At 39.1% G+C, this 17,353-nt stretch overlaps 1 protein-coding gene across 1 annotated transcript in view; it reads right to left on the bottom strand.

Moving 5' to 3' along the window:
* Positions 1–6,024: 6,024 nt before the first annotated feature.
* SLC9B1 (solute carrier family 9 member B1) overlaps positions 6,025–17,353 on the bottom strand; it is a gene marked incomplete at both ends in the record, with an annotated part of 47,353 nt that continues 36,024 nt past the window's right edge. Inside the window, 5 exons of the mRNA XM_079920571.1 lie at positions 6,025–6,237; positions 8,333–8,469; positions 9,020–9,128; positions 12,398–12,547; positions 13,430–13,536. Coding sequence (XP_079776697.1) covers positions 6,025–6,237; positions 8,333–8,469; positions 9,020–9,128; positions 12,398–12,547; positions 13,430–13,536 — 716 coding nt within the window. The remainder of the gene's footprint in view (positions 6,238–8,332; positions 8,470–9,019; positions 9,129–12,397; positions 12,548–13,429; positions 13,537–17,353) is intronic.

Genomic DNA, 17,353 nt, shown 5'->3' with positions numbered 1-17,353 from the left:
TGTGCGTGTGTGTTTGCACAACAGACGCAATCTGTCTTTTGTCTGGGGCTTCGCAGTGTCTGCCCTGTAAGTGTTCCCTCTACGGACTAAAAGTTGAGCAGCTTTAATGTGGGAAAATGTTGGTGGAGTGTGTCTGCCTCTGCAAGCACAGAGAGTGAGTGCAGTGCGTACCTGCTCGCAGGGCACACTGTGCCCGGCGGCCCTGAGTCTCTGGCGCACTTCGAGCAGCCCCTCTCCTCAGCCTCTTGGACACTTTGGTTTCCTCTACTGAATTATAAAGACAGTACTGCTGCCCATCAGCCTCAAGGGATGGGATGAAGATGGAGTAACACAATCATCTTGTATGCATTTAGGTCCCCTGGAAGCTGACCTTGAGATCAGTACCTGCACGAAGCAGGTAGTTTGGGAGGTGATCCAAGTAGGGGAGTGGGGAACTGAAACAGGCAGGGGAGGACAGACATGAGAGGGTGCACTGTGTCAGCAAGAAACTGTGGCTGAACCCCCAGGGAAATTCTGGGAGCCAGGGTAGGACCCATACCTGAGAGCTTCCCACGCAGTGGCCTGGAAGGTGGGGTATTTATCCACCAACTCCCTTCCATCAGTGCTGGGGGATGGCTTCCAGGAAGGGTCAATTCCTTTTCCTTCCAGCCTGCTGTGCAGGTGACAAGGGGGGGTGGGGCACAGGAGGCCAGAAGAGCCTTGAGCAGGGAAATGGACCCTGCAGTTGGAAGGCTGGCCAGTGTGCCCCCTGGGGTGGCAAGGACAAGGGATGTGGGTAGGGCACCAGCAGTGTCTGTTATGGGGCTGTTGTAGGGCTTCATAGGCTATTAATTGATATACAGCTACAAAATGGGGGCAGGGGGCATGGTGGGTCCTGTACACACATGGGTGTAGACATCAGGGACTAGGTCTGCCTGCCTGAAGCAAAGACCCGACCACAGTGGCTTCACCACATAACAAAAGGTCCAGCAGTGAGCAGCAGGGATAGGGACAGCAGCTTCCCAGAGGGGCCCAGGCACCTCTTTCTACTCAGTTCCCTCCAGCACTGGCTCATGTGCGTATATCCCTTGCCCCCAGGGCAGCTCTCCAACCTCCAGCATTGCTTCTGCACTCCAGGCATGCTGGGGGCAAAGGGCAGGGCAAAAGGGAGGCTCCCGATGGTCAGCCTCCTTTTACAAAGAGCTTCCAGAAAGCCCCACTTTCTAGAAGAGTTATCAGAAAGCAACTTCCACGTGTATCTCAGGGACCAAGATGGTGGCATTTGGCCAAGACAGCTGCAAGGGAGGCTGGGAAATGTATTTTAGGTGAAAACAGGACCACCCAGAGCAAAGTTGGTTTGGGTTAGTGAGGAAAAAAGAGTTAGAGAAGAAATGGGAGGGCAGAGGGCGAGCCCCAGTGGACACCATTTCTAGAGGAGGAAGCCAGCTTGCTGTGATCCTGTGGAGGTCTGTGTGCAGTCTGGCCGGCGTCCTTGTGGAGGAGCCCAGCGACTCTCTGCTCAGCAGATGATGATGGAGTGTCTCCGAGCCTGTTTATGGCAGCATTCAGCCGGGGTGATAGCTGCTGCTCTAGTGCTGTTGAAAGCCTGCTCTGTACCTGGTGCTTTGTACACATTTCACTTAATGCACCCAGTGCCCTCGCAAGGCAGCTCTGCTTGAGCCACTTACCTACTTATGGAAAGACAGGAGCCCAGTAATTGGCCCGAGATGAGATGCTGTTGGCAAGGGGGCCAGATTTGGTTTCCATCACAACTGTATCCTATGGAAGTTCAGCTCTTTGCTTTAACCGCATTGGCCTACAGGACTGGTAGCTGCTTTGCAGGAGGAGGGTCATCTGCCTCTTTCCAAACAACTCAGTCCCTCCCTCCCTAGTTACCCTGTCCCACATTTACCTACAGCTCAAAGTCACACTCCCTGAATCCTGCTGAATAAGAACACCCAGATTATCCAAATTAGACCACGAAGAGGACTGCCAGATTTAGCAAATAAAAATACAGGACACTAGTTAAATTTGGATTCAGATAAACAATGACTTTTAGTATAAGTATGTCCCATGAAGTATTGAGGACATACTGAAAAATCGTTCAGAAAATTTTAACTGGACACTCAAATTTTATCTGACAGCCCTAACACGCATGCCTCGCTGGCTGTGTAACTCACCAAGCTCAGCCCCTTCATTTTATCGGCAGGAAAACATGTGGATTTTTCCCAGGAGGCTGCACAGCACATTGGTGGTGGCCCCTGAACTATATCCAGGTCCCAGGATCTGAGGCCCTGACTTTTTCACCAAAGCAAGAGAAGCAGGCGATGGCAGGTCCTAAGAGAGGCAGGGCGGGCCTCCTCGGGTGCAGGTGGAAACTTTACCCATGGATGGTGGGCAAGGTTGATTCTAGCCTCAGCTCTGCTTTCAAAACCCTGCGGGGCCTGGAGCCCATCCTTTCATTTCTGTTTCCCCACTTGCTGCAAGGGAGCTGGACTAGCCCGGGTCTAACACTTCAAGTCTGAATGCCCAAATGCACCCTGACGTGTATTATCTCCACTTAGCAGCTGCCGGATTCTGAGCAAGGCGTTTCCTCCTTGAGCCTCAGTTTTCTGCTCTGTAAAACGGGAATGTCAACACCTGGTGGGGTCAATGCCAGCACCAAGGAGCTATGCCTTATAAGGCACCCTGCACAGGGCCTGCAAGCTGCAGGGGCTCTGGACGTGGATGTGCCTGTTGTCCCTGACAACCGCTCTGCCAGGATCCGTTCTGGGACTCATGGTGACAATAAGACCTTGATCGACCACCTGACAGGTGCTGAGTGTGTCGCCTGTCTCGTGCTCGTCCCCACGGCCGAGCCTCTTTGCTGAAGTGACTCCATTCACCAGGCACCATGGGGTCTGGCTTGGGTTTATGTTTCTCACGCCCCTCCAGGGCGCTGGCAGTGCAGGACCCCATGCCACTGTCCTAGATGGGATGCGGGGCTGGGTGGGGGATGATGCTATTGGGGTAGTCCAGATGCAGAGAGGTCCAGATGCAGGAGCTCAGTGGAGCCTCCTTCTAGGTGCCCCGCCCTCCTCAACCCAAGTCTTGGCCCAGAAATCTGACTTCCTCCAGATCCAGTCACTGAGGCCCTCCAGGAGGGGTGCCTCCACAGGCCCGGGCCCAGCCTCTGCATGAAGTACCCCAGGGAAACCAAATCACTGGGGGTGATGGGGCTCACAACGAGACCACGGTGCCCTCAGACTGCAGGAGTGACAACTGTACTGGGTATGCCCCCTGGCCAGCAGAGCTGAAACGTAATTATCTGAGCTGGACTTGTGTTCAAGGAGGCACAGAAAGAAATAGAATTGATGTGTGACCCAGCACACACAAATAGAGTTAACACTGAACCCATGCAAAACAATAGTCACTTCAGCTACTTCAGGGGTACACTCTGACACTTTGTCTTCTTTTCTATTTCATATTTTAAAACTGTTGGGCACAGCCCACCAAATTGATTTCAGGACTTCCTAATAGGTCATGGCTACAGTGAAATAAATCTTTCTTGGGCATCCTCACTGCAGGCCCCTTAGGTACAATTACCGTAATCTATGACTGAGCAGGTTGGAGTCCTGGCCTGAACTCTTTCCTCTGTTCACTCTGGGAGGCAAGAAACCTGGGCTGGGCATCTAGCTCTGCCTGCCTGCAGGGATGGGCTGTGGTGGATGAGACACTGAGAACTCTGAGAGTAGAGGTGGTGGATAATCCTCCCGCTGTAGAACGAAGTACAGCTGAGCTGTTAGGAGCACTGGCTCTGGAGCCAGACTGGGTGTGCAGACACTGCCACTTGCTAGCTGTGTGACCCTGGGTAAGTCACTTTACCTTCAGGACGCTGTTTCCCCATCTGTAAAATGGGGGTGATAGCAGGACCTCATCGGATCGTTGTGAGGATTACATGGACTCCTACACCAGGTCTGGCATGTGGGGAGTTCAGTAAATATTAGCCAGGATGGTCATCATGGCTGGCTTCACAGGTGTGCAACCTCTGAAGTCTCAGAGTCCCACTCTCAGAAGGACTTCGTTTAATGCTTTGCTGTTGCCATCTTGAAAGTCAGTAATTTTTTCTTTGAACTTGTGCTTTGTAATTGACGTCTGGCAGGACAACACAGTATGCACATGGGATGTGCCAGGTTGCAGTGCACACAGGCACAGTGGGCAGTGCTCCAAGCAGTTAGCTTGGTTGCTGGGCTACACACATACACATATGCCTGGGGTGGCCTGGGGCACTGTGGGGTCCTGGATAGGGGGTGACCGGGGCTGGGACCTGGGCCTGGGTTGCTGGTGGTGATGGTGGCATCAGTGAGAGACACTAGGAGAGATGAGGAACTCTATCCCTGGAGCCTGTCCTGGGGGGGACCTACATAAACATTAACTCTCTGGCCTGAGGGCCAAGGTAGGAACTGCAGGGGCTCAGGCAGTAAACTTTGTCAGTAAATTATTACAGAATTGAAGTAAACACATGGACATTGCAATACAGCATGCCAGGAGTTATTAGAACTCGTCAGTGAACTTAGAATCTCTGGTTTTGAAAGCTATTGTAATGCTACGAATATCCAAAGGCTTATAAATAGAAATTAAATGTAAACGTTGTCACATTTGATGGTAAAAAACACTATATCCATATCAAGCTTTGATGAACCAATGATTAAAGAGGAAGACAATTTAAAAATAAATTTCCCTTGTAATTCAAGGTATAGCGAAAGAATGCATAAATAGGTGATTGAACTATATACAAGTCATGAAGCCACTTTTGGTTTCTGGTATAACCTCCAGAAGTTACAGGAAATGTCCGACAGTAAACATTAAAATATCATTGTATACACTGATACATTTACAATGTATCAGTGTATACATTTACATTTAAAACTAAATTCAGGCTTACATGAAACTGATTTGTATGAAGAGTTAAATCTTTTTAGAAAAAAGCGTTCTGCAAGAATCATCAGCTGTAGATGTACTAGAATTTGTATTTCAAAATAATTTATCAGAAATGTATCCCGATGTGATCACAGCTTGTAAAATACTCTTAACAGCTCCAATCATGGTTGTATCAGCAGAAAGTTCCTTCTCAAAATGAAAAATTATCAAAAATGTTTTGTGATCGTGCCTTTGTCAAGAGCAACTGATGTCACTTTCCATCATATCGATTGAAAATGAGTGGCTAAAAGTATAAATTTTGATGAACCTAATACACAAATTTGCACAGAAGCAGCCAGGAAAATCTTAGCACCAAGCTATCATGTTAATAAGCTATTATTTGTTGTATTATATACATTATGACACCAAAAGTTTATTTTTACAATTTGTAAGTGTATGTTGTCATGTCATGTGTCACTATTGTTCTTATGATATTGTGTGCATAATAAAATAGTCTAAAGGGAAACACTTTAATTCTTTTAACTGCACTGTTTCCCTGTTTTTGAAACAAGGGGTCCCACATTTTTTATTTTTCACTGGGCCCCACAAATTATGTAGCCAAGTGATGGGATGCAGGTGAAAAGCACTGTATAAACTGTAGTGAAACCAGAATTTAAAATGCATTCAGTTGACCCACTTAAATTTGGTGTGTTTTATTCTTGTCATTTTTATTTCTTTTTTCTGGTAATCTTTTTAACTGAATTACTAACCTGATGGAGAGTTCTACTCCTATTTAGAGACTTATACTATCTTATCTTTCTGTCATTAGGTTCATTTAATTTTTTATTATGCTTAGTTCGTATTGTGACAGTAAATCCAACCTGATAGAGTCCTTTCAACTTTCCTAGGGTATTTATAAATTTACTTTGTTCTTGAAATACATAAATACTAACAAGGCATTCTATTTTATATTATTTTTATTAAATTAACTTTGGAATAAAAAGTCATAGGAAACACCTGTAGTGAAATGATATATTTAGTAACTCCTTGGTTCTGTGTAGTCTCCACATATTTGTACTTTTTAATTTTTCTCTCATGTAAGAGAATTCATTAAGAGAAGCAGGCAGGTGGTGGCAAATCAACTTTTTAATGAAGTTCTAATCCTGCTAATTCCACTTTCATTTTGTTTGGATCATGGCGAGTAAGTACTTTAGGTCCCAGAATGCCAATAATTAGAGCTCCATTTGGAGCTGCGATCAAGATGGCTAGAAAAGCTATTGTCATCACATCCTTCGAATATGGTTCCAAATGGGGTGCACTGATTCTTGCTCTTTCTAGAGCCAGAGGACCTAAAACAGCCTACATTTAGAGGAGAAAAAGATGAGGCATAAAGAAAAATGTTAAATGGAGTTAACATATAATAAAAGTAAATAGCCCTGTTAAAACAAATAACACCTAGCACTAGACTACTAGAAAAGAAACAAGACAAAGTGTTGAAGAATTTTCATAAATTACTCATCAATCCTGTGTTCTTCCTAGCAAATATATCTGGAAGGAGAGTGAAAAAGTGACAAACCAGCGTGCAGACATTTGGGGGCTGTTTTTGTTTTCTTGTCATCTCAGCTTTCCCCTGTTTAAATATATTTTTTGAGTGCTCACATTATTTTCAGAACCTTAGGAGTTTCACCTAAACCAGAGCTTTGCATATTTGCCTTTACCGTTTACCACTAGGTTCCTGGCTACAATGAGACAACACAAAATGCTAAGGTTTCTTACGGTTCTTTAGGATTTTGTTGTCTGTCTTCTTGTTCTTACTACTGGGAGGCAGTGTGATACAGTAAAACTGACAAGAGGTTTGGAATCTATACACTGGGCACTGAGACGTTACAAAGTAACCTGCCTAAGGTTATAGGCAAGTAACATGGTATTCAAAATAGGCAGCCTGGTCCCAAGGACCTGCTTTTCTAACCATGACATATAGAGAGTTTTGTTGCATGGAAACTCACAAGCTTCTGTTTTGGAATAACAATGGAGAAAATCTCAGGAAATCAAGACGTTATATTGCCAGGTTAAACAGTCTGACAACAAGTAGCAATACCTTATCACTGAATCCGAGAGCAAAACTACAAGGTCTGGCTTTTCTCTCTCTTTCATTCATTCATCATTCCTTCTTGTAGGCATGCAATGCTTATTTATTGTGTACCTCCTGCATGTTAGGCACTGTGTTAAGTGCTAGGGAAAAAGAATAACAGAAAACACAAGCACTGTTCCTATCCTTCCTATATAATCTAGTGGGGAGATTCAGTCATCAATCAAATAGTCATACAAATTAAATATATAATTAAAAATAATATATGTGCATTCATGTATGGTAGAGTGGGTGGCAGGCATAGGAAAGATATATTTTAAAAAGAATCAACATGTCTCTAGTTTAAAATCGTAACACTTAGCTCTACAATATTCAGCAAAATGCAAAAATTCCAATTTTCAGATATACTCTTTTTTTTAATAATCAAAAAAAGGTGTTTTTTTTTTAAGATTTAAACAATGATTTAAATATAATACAAATCTGACACCTCACACTCTGATACCTAAAGGAAAAGCACTCCTCAGAGCATCCTACAGCCCCACAACCAGCTCCTCCCCATGCATAGAGTTGCTGCTCCCTACCCCCCACTCCCAAGTTCATTCACTTTCTGGGGCTTCTTATGTGATTTTGGACTCACAAATAAGTTGTAAAAGTAATACAAAGACTTTCTATATACCCTTCATCCAGATTTCCCAAATGTTAACTCTTGTATGACCACAGTACAATAACCAAAAATCAGAAAATTAACACTGATATAATATATATTATATATATACACACACACATACACTAATCTAGAGACCTCATTCAAATTTCAACAACTGTCCAACTAATGTCCTTTTTTTTGGACCACGCCTGAACTAAATCCACTGCATTTAGTAAGTGTTTCCTTGGTCTCCTTTTATGGGAGACAGATCCTTAGTCTGTCTTTGTCTTACATGACCTTGACACTTTTGAAGAGTACTGGTCAATTTTGCACACTGTCTCTCACTTTGCTTTTGTCTAATGTTTTCTCATGATAAGATTGACGTTATGTGTATTTGGCAGGAACGCCCAGAAGTAATGATGTGCCCTTTTCAGCGCATTCAGATATACTCTTATTTTATATCTTGGGAAAATAGAAAAATGTTTTTGTAAGTTTAGGAAGTATTTGTCATTAAAAGCACAGTTTTCAATTTCAGAAAAATTGCTTTTAAAAGTGAGTTTCTTAAAGATTACATTAATTTTAATGAGTAGTTACGATCAATCAAACATTTTAAAAGTAAGATTAATGGCCCATATTTTGTGACTGGATGTTTTTTTCATTTAGAATTTTTTAAAAAAAATCAACATTAAAATAATTAGAATGACTTAACATGTTCTTACTTGGACTGTAGCTTTGGGCATCCACGATAAAGCAATAAATATTTTCTCCTTAAAATTAAAACCAGCAAAAGACATCAATACAAATGTAAAAGAAATTCGAACCAATAATGCCAAACTCAGTGTAACAACACAAATGCCTACAACAGATAAAAACAAACATGAATAACACAATATTTGGGAAATAGTGGTTCTTTATGCCTAGAGATATGATTTGTAAATGGGTTGAAAGCATTTTTGGGCTAGTGTCTCTGTATATCTTTATTTTTTAAAGTAAAAACAATAATCATAAAAATACAAATATGATTGAGGCTTCTATGTAAAGTGCAAGAGATAATATGATGGTGGAGGTATGGTGAAAAATAAGATAAATTACATTTATTTAATTCTGAGCTAACAGATGTTGAACTTTTACTATAAATGAAAGTATTCAAAAGATGCTAATGGTATCCAATATTTCCCCTCAGAAAAATTTCTAATCTCCATTTCCTCAGATCACTCAGGGAAGATATTCAGGGTTGTCTTTGGTTACAAAGAGCGTACAGGATAAAGGAAGAACAAATGTATGTTACACATGTACTTCTGAAGAAGGTCCTTGTAGCATTCAAAGACATGTTGTAAATAAAAATTATTCAAAGTTTTCTTAAATATTTTCAAATCTTATATTTTTGTGCCTCTAATCATTCTTACCAATAGCATTTGATTTAAGAGATGTGACAGATACTTCCGCTCCAACCAAACCGAAAAGAAGAGGTTGAAAAATATTCCATGCAGTTTGAATAATTTTTTGGACTCTAATCTGTAGAAAAGGGTAATAAATTTTCAGTTATTGTGACACATATAATTATTTGCATTTCAGAAGTTTAAAGTCTCTCTTAACATTTAATAAACTTAAGATATTTTATTTGTAGAAGAAATGTTAAAACAATAAAAATTAAATGAGTAGGTTAATTCTTTTATACAAACACCTAGGTAGAATTTGATTAAAAGAAATCTACAAAGCAATAAAATAAAAATATTATTTAGTTAATTCTGTCATGGAACAAGTAAGGTCTTTGAAGTTCCACACATGTTCTGATGGTACAGTAAGAGTTCTATCTTTGGTTTGTAAGGCAACTGAACAGAGATAGAACTACATCATGCCTGATGAGAACATACTCAAGATCATTCAGACATTTCAGCTCTCAAAAATGAGTTGGGAAGACCTCCACTAAAAATTATCCTGGGACCAAATCCCATGAAAGTGAATCCTGATAGGTCCTAAACAACTAGGAAAAAAATTCTGGTAATCTGTTAGGCCTGCTTCCAAAGGAGCCATATTGAAAACATCAAAGTTACTTTCTCCTTGAAACCAAACCAAAACATTTAATAGATTCTAACTTGATTGCCTGCCTGGCTTCCCTTTCTGGGAATGAATCCCCCCAGTGCTGCTTCCACAATTACATGGTTATAGGAAATGCCCTTAGTGACATAACAGTACTCTGGCTCTTTTCCAGGAATTTGGATGAAGAGATTTTAGTCTCAGTCTGGGTTTATCTTTTTTTACAGGTGGAGATACATAAAACTTTAATATCCTTTGTTTGAGGCATAAACTATCTTCATAACTACTCCCCTTATGACTAGGTTTTCTGGTTGCCATTTATAAAAGTAAGTTTAAAAAAGGAAGTAACAAAAGAAAATCAATATTACTCTTTCTTCTTTGTAGCACATTATCCTAGTTGTTACTTTTAATCTTTAAAATCTATTTATTCTTTATTATTTGATTTCCTTTATCATGTAAACAAACCAGCAGTTTTCATTTATTTGTAATTTATTATTAGTGATTTAATTTCTCTTATAATTATGAATTTATCAGAATGCTAAACAAAATGCCCATATGATTTTTGGATAGGGAAGTTCTCAAGCAGATTCTAAAATTTATCTAAGAAAGAATATGGGCAGGAACAGCCAAGAAATAATTTAAAAATAGGTATAATAAGAGGGAATCTCCTATATAGATTTTGAGACATAAAACTACAGTGATTTAAAATAGAGTGGTATTGGGCTTCCCTGGTGGCACAGTGGTTGAGAGTCCGCCTGCCGATGCAGGGGACGCGGGTTCGTGCCCTGGTCCGGGAAGATCCCACATGCCACGGAGCGGCTGGGCCCGTGAGCCATGGCCGCTGAGCCTGCGCGCCCGGAGCCTGTGCTCCGCAACGGGAGAGGCCACAACAGTGAGAGGCCCACGTACCGCCAAAAAAAAAAAAAATAATAGAGTGGTATTGGCATAGAAATAGATAAGTTTAAATAGATTCCAGAAGTAAATGTATATATACATATATATATATAGGAGTTTAGCACATGTTAAAAGAGACACTTAAAAAGTCATTGAATAATTGATGGATTAATCAATAAATACTTTGGCAAAAATAGACGATACAATTCATATGCATATATATGTATGTGTATATATATATGTATGTCTATGAATACATATATATAAACACACACATGTACATCCTTACCTCACATCATTCACAAAAATAGATTCCAGAGGGATTAAAGAACTAAATGAAAAACAAAACAAACGACCAAAGTATTAGATGATAATATATAAGATGTTATAATGTTTATAATCTCATAATCTTGGATGAAAACATTTTTCTTAAACAAGATGCAGAACCCAAACCAAAAAGGAAAAACTGACAGATTTGACTATAGGAAATTTTACTGCCATACAAAAGACATCAAAAAAAAAGTTGAAGATAAGCAAAAATTACACGCAACATATAGACAACAAAGAATTAGTAGCCCTAACATATAAAGAAACTCTATAAATTAGGAACAAAAAGGCTAATAAACCAATTTAAAAATGGGCAAAGAATATGAATAAGTAGTTATAAAAGAATATATGGATAGAAGCTTACTCCACTACTAATCAGAGAAATATAAATAAAGAATAACAATGTAATATAGTTTCTTACCCATCAGATTGTTAAAAAAAAAAAACAATTGATAATACCCAAGATTGTTGATGGGTTTAGGTATTAGAGACTCTCCTACACTGCTGGTAGTAAACAGTGTAAATAAAATCCTCTTTAGGGATAATTTGGCAGTACCCATCAAAATAGAAATGTACAATTTCTAAATCCAGCCATTCCACTTCTAGAAATCTATTCCTTCAGAAGTACTTATACATTTGCAAAACCACACATGAATTGGATTGTTCATGGAAGTACTGTTTGTAATAACAAAACATGGAAGTGATCTGTCTACAGATAGAGGAGTGATTAGAGGAAATGATCTGGGAAGGGGATTTGATATTTGGCAATGGTGGGGGAAAGGGAGTCTTTTACATTGTATTCCATATGTGGGCCTTCTTACTGTTTTATTTATTTTTTTTAATTATTATTTTTAAAATAAATTTATTTATTTATTTATTTATATTTGGTTGCATTGAGTCTTCCTTGCTGCGTGCAGGCTTTCTTTTAGTTGAGGTGAGCGGGTGCTACTCTTCATTGCGGTGAGCAGGCTTCTCATTGCGGTGGCTTCTCCTGTTGCGGAGCACAGGCTCTAGGTGCGCGGGCTTCAGTAGTTGTGGCTCGCAGGCTCTAGAGCGCAGGCTCAGCAGTTGTGGCGCATGGGCTTTGTTGCTCTGCAGCATGTGGGATCTTCCCGGATCGGGGCTCGAATCCATGTCCGCTGCATTAGTAGACGGATTCTTAACCACTGCGCCACCAGGGAAGTCCCCTTCTTACTGTTTTAATATTTTATGAGCATATTTGCATGTATTAATTGTATAACTAAAATTTTAATAAATAAAATAATTAAATCAATAAAAGTTATATAATCCTATTGCATTAAACTTGGGAAAAAGAGAAAGGCCTGATGTGATAACTCAACTTCTGATTGCGTTGTAGTCCTTCTTCTAAATATTTTATTTCCTTGACTGATTCATTCACTTCCTTGAAGATACAAACTTATGGAACATCTTCCAACTAGAGTGCGATTTCCTAAAATGTCCATTATAGATGTAAGAAAAATGCAGTTATTTTATCTTTTAAAAAATGGTGTATTAAAAATATTCACCTTTTCTTTGGACCAACTTGTCCCTGCAATGAAACTCAATACTAGTGTGCATAATCCTCCAGCTGTATGCAAACCAATGCGATGGCTGCCTAAGACAGCAGAAACGCACATACTCAAGATAAGAAACGCTCTCTTCACTGCAAGCTCTCCCTAGAATTTGATAGATATTTGGAAATTAATTTATGTTAAATATATAATACAATTATCATATCATCTATCATTTATTATTGACCCTTTGATACCATGTCTTCATATGTTGTATAGAATAATGTCTAAAATTTTGACTTTCTCACCACATATTTTAGCAAACTTGGTATCAAGTGACAAAATTTGCAATTACTGAGTTTCATCTTCTGCCATATCTCTGATACTAACATCAGTAAAATGGTTATAATACTTTAACTGTAAGAGAAGAAGGAAAGAAAAGAGACCCATATAACCTGTAGTCCCATATAACATATCCAAAGAATTCTTAAAGATAAATGTCTGAATATCTTTTTAGCTAAGACAATAACTGCAGGGAAATTAAGATGGAAGTTACAGAAGTCTAAGAGTAATGGCATATCCTTTAGGGCAGGAAAGGGTTGAGTTTGATAGTGTGTCCTTGGTCAAAGGGAGAGGGAGTGAATTTAAGTCAGAAAATATGCAGAGATAAATGGGAATATATTTCTCCAAAAATGTTCAACGTAAAGTTTGAGGGAAAAAGACTTTTTTTTAAATGTCAGGAGTCAACAGGCAATTTAATGAAGAAAGGAGTGGGATGGAATGGAGAAGGTACTCTGGATTAAGTACATTTTTCTGATATTCCTTATTTGCCTAATCAGGAAGCAGGGACTTCGGTTAGGGCCACTGACCTGGATCAATCACAGCTGTGCTCAGTTTTAAGCAGAGTAGGCACTGGAGGCCTCTTTTGGAGCAAGAGAACTAAATATTAAATTTATTATTTCATGGATCTTCTAAAAGTTCAAATTTTTGAAAGAAATGTCTTTTGAAAGAAATACTGTACTTCCAAATAGATTATTTTTTATTTACCTGATCTCTACTTGGAAAATATCGAGTAAACATTCCCAAAACAATTCCTACCAGCACACCAACAAGTACATCCCGAAAAGCAGACAGGAGGTTGCTAAGTACACCACCTGTAAGGGCACATAATAAGAAAAACATTCCATAGAGAAGTATTTTCACATACCCAGCACATCGGAAAATCAAATGTAGGTGATTCATAAAGAAAGGTATGTATCATAGAATAAATATACCAAAATGGACCTTTAATGTTCCAACACATGAAAACATATACACATCTACTTGATAAATTGAATATGTACTCTCCAATGATTTAATACATATAACTCAGAAATGTTCATTGAATAAATAGGCCAGAAAACAAAGCAGTAATAAGCCACAATGTGCTCCTTTTACACACCCAACCTAAAAGACCAGGTGAGGTAGAAGAACGCACAGAGACTGGCAAAGGAGAACCTCTGGCACCTAGCACAAGGTTGGTAATGTTTTCCTCTGATATTCTATTATGATAAACAAATGATTTAAACATAAAAAGGACAATTTAATAACAACAACAACAGCATAAAAAAAAGATTTAACCCAGGGTCAATCCTAGGAATATTCAAGGATCAACTGATTTTTCAATATAATGTCTCATGGATACATGTAGTTTGTTGTAATACGTTTTAAAAAATGTCCAGAGTCACACAAAAAAGTTCAGCTATGCTCTGTGTATTCAACTCAATAAGATATGTAAATATACATATTTTAGAACTATTTTCCCATTAAAAATAATAGAAGTGGAGCGTGACAACAGTAAGAAGGTAGAATGGGAAGCCCGGAACCTTGATCCCCTACAGAGACACCCATTTAACAACAATATACAGTCCAAAAGGCTTTCTGCTCATTTAAAATATTACAGCAAGAGAAAAGCAACACATCATATATAAGAGAGCGCCCATAAAATTATCAGAGGCTTACACAGCAGGAACCTTATAAGAAGGTAGGATGATATATTCAAAATGTTGAAAAAAAAATGCCACCCAAGAATACTATCCCACAAAATTGTCCTTCAAAGTGAAGGCAAAATTAAGACTTCCTCAGGTAAACAAAGGCTGATGGAGTTCATCACCACTAGACCTGCCTAACAAGAAATGTTAAAGGGAATCCTTAAAGTGGAAATAAAAGGATGTTAGACAGCAACACAAAAGCATTAAATATAAACCTCCAGTAAAGGTAAATAGATGAATTCAGAATCCTGTAATACCTTAATGGTGGTAAGGAAATCACTTTTAATTCTATTTTGGAATTTAAGATAAAAGCACAGGGCTTCCCTGGTGGTGCAATGGTTGAGAGTCCACCAGCCGATGCAGGGGACACGGGTTCGTGCCCCGGTATGGGAGGATCCCACATGCCGCAGAGCGGCTGGGCCTGTGAGCCATGGCCGCTGAGCCTGTGCGCCCGGAGCCTGTGCTCCGCAACGGGAGAGGCCACAACAGTGAGAGGCCCGCGTACCGCAAAAAAAAAAAAAAAAAAAAAAGCAACCACGTACCGCCAAAAAAAAAAAAAAAAAGCACAAAAGATAACTGTAAAACTATGTTAATGGATACATAATATAAAAAATGTAATTTGTGACAATGATAACATAAAGTGAGGAGGCGGAGAGGTAAAGGAGTAGAGGAGTAGAGCTTTTGAATGCAATTGAAGTTGTTGTCATTTTAAAACAGATTGCTATAAACTTTAAGGACGGAAAAAGATATTCCATGCAAATGGTACCCCAAAGAGAGCAGGGGTGGTCATACTTATATCAGACAAATAGACTTTAGGTCAAATACTGTCACAAGACGTAAAGAAGGACATTACATAATGGTAAAAGGGCCAATTGACCTGGAAGGTAAGGTTAGATCTCAATATCTACTATATTCCAAAATATAGATGCTTTGAAGATCTAATGTGTAAAATAAAACTTTAAAAGTCCTTAAACTTTTAAGAGACAGTTTACATAGTTATGTGGTGGAAGAGGATTTTTAAGCATGTACCTGCTTGGTTTCCACTTTTTCAGTCCTCTTCAAATTAGGTTTGGTCTCCTGTAGAATGTTCCCCTAGCATCTTATGCTATGTAATATTTATTACATCTGTAATTATTTGTTTAATATAAACCCCTTGAGACCATTGACCACGTGGTCTTCTCTGTCTGCTGTGTCGGGAGGCAGGATAGAATAGTAGTTAAAAGTGTGGGCCTGGGGTCAGGCTGCTAGGTTTGCATCTTGGTTCCCCTACTTATTAGATCTGTGACTTTGAGCACATTACTTAACCTCTGTTCCTTAGTTTCCTTATCTGCAAAATGAGCATAGCACTATTGTGACTGTTGAGTCAAAACATCTACAGAACTTACAGCAAGTACAAAGCAATTACTCAATAAAAACTAATATTGTTGTTCACTGTTGATCCTCAGTGTTTAATACAGTAGCTGGTACAATGGAAGAGGAGCACAAAAAATATTTTTTGAAAGAATGACTGATACCAGTCATGAAGGAAAAGGTGGCCAGATCTGACAATAAAAAATTTAGGACTTCTGAATGGCAGAAAAAAGATAAAGTTAAAAGTCAAATTACAAAAACCATAGCGTATAAAACAAATGGTTATCATTCTTAATTTTGTGCAGAATCTTAACAAATCAAAAGAACAAATGATGAACACACCTATAGGATATAGGCAAAATATTTCAAGAAAAGCAATCTATTAAACATTCCAAAATGCTAATGGCCAATAAACACGAACATTTGTTTAACATCACTAGTATTCAAAGTACTTCATTTAAAGAGACCTCACTCTTCACCTGTCAAATTAGCTAAGCTAAAAAGGACTAGTAAATACCTAATTTTGAAGAAGGTGAAGAGCATGAAGGTGGCATGCTTGTGCACCCTGGTAGGACAAGATATTGTGGCAATATATTTCAAAAATCTTAGAATGTTATATACTTTTTAACTCAATAATTTCTCTTTTAAGACTAAGAAAATATTGGGACTTCCCTCGTGGCGCAGTGGTTAAGAATCTGCCTGCCAAAGCAGGGGACACGCGTTCAGTCCCTGGTCCAGGAAGATCCCACATGCTGCAGAGCAACTAAGCCCGTGTGCCACAACTACTGAGCCTTTGAGCCACAGCTACTGAAGCGCAGGTGCCTAGAGCCCATGCTCTGCAACAAGAGAAAGCACCTCAGTGAGAAGCCCACGCACCGCAATGAAGAGTAGCCCCCACTCGCCACAACTAGAGAAAAGTTTGCGCACAAAAATGACCCAACACAGCAAAAAATAAAACTTTTTTAAAAAGTATTAAAAAAGATTAAGAAAATATTAAGATTAAGTACAACTATTTAGCTGTTCAACCAAGCATTATTTTAATAGTAAATACTGGTGTCAATTTCAATTTTCAACATGTTAAGTAACCATGATGCAGCCAATCGAATACTATGCAACCATTTCAAATGTCATAGAAATATTTACTGAAAAGGACCATGTTTGCAATACACAGGTAAATGCAAAACAACTCAGGTTATAAGAAAGTATGGTTACTATTCAATAATTTTATAAGAATATTGGGAGGGAGAGAAAGAGCTAGAGATAGATGGGGATGGGGGAGAAAAGGAGAAGTCTGGGTGAATTTACATCAAAAGATTCACAATTATTATTCCTGGGGGTATAACTATTACATACTTTATTTCTATATTTTCCCTTTTTTCCTTCTTATTCATTTATATCTTATGATTTTAAGAGAAACTATATATATATAACTTCTCAGCTTTAAAATGTTTTGGTGCTTTAATAATACAGAATTTTTGAACTTCGAACACTGGCAGATAATTAATGCATTATTAAATGTGGAGTGTTTACTTTCACAATTTCTGCCAAGTGACATTCAAGACCAAATATCACCTTGGGATTTAGAATTGTT

The sequence above is a fragment of the Stenella coeruleoalba genome, assembly GCF_951394435.1.
Source record: "Stenella coeruleoalba genome assembly, chromosome: 4".
Classification (NCBI taxonomy): Eukaryota; Metazoa; Chordata; class Mammalia; order Artiodactyla; family Delphinidae; genus Stenella; species Stenella coeruleoalba.
Note: the sequence above shows the minus strand (reverse complement) of the source record. Positions and strands in the feature narration are given on the sequence as shown.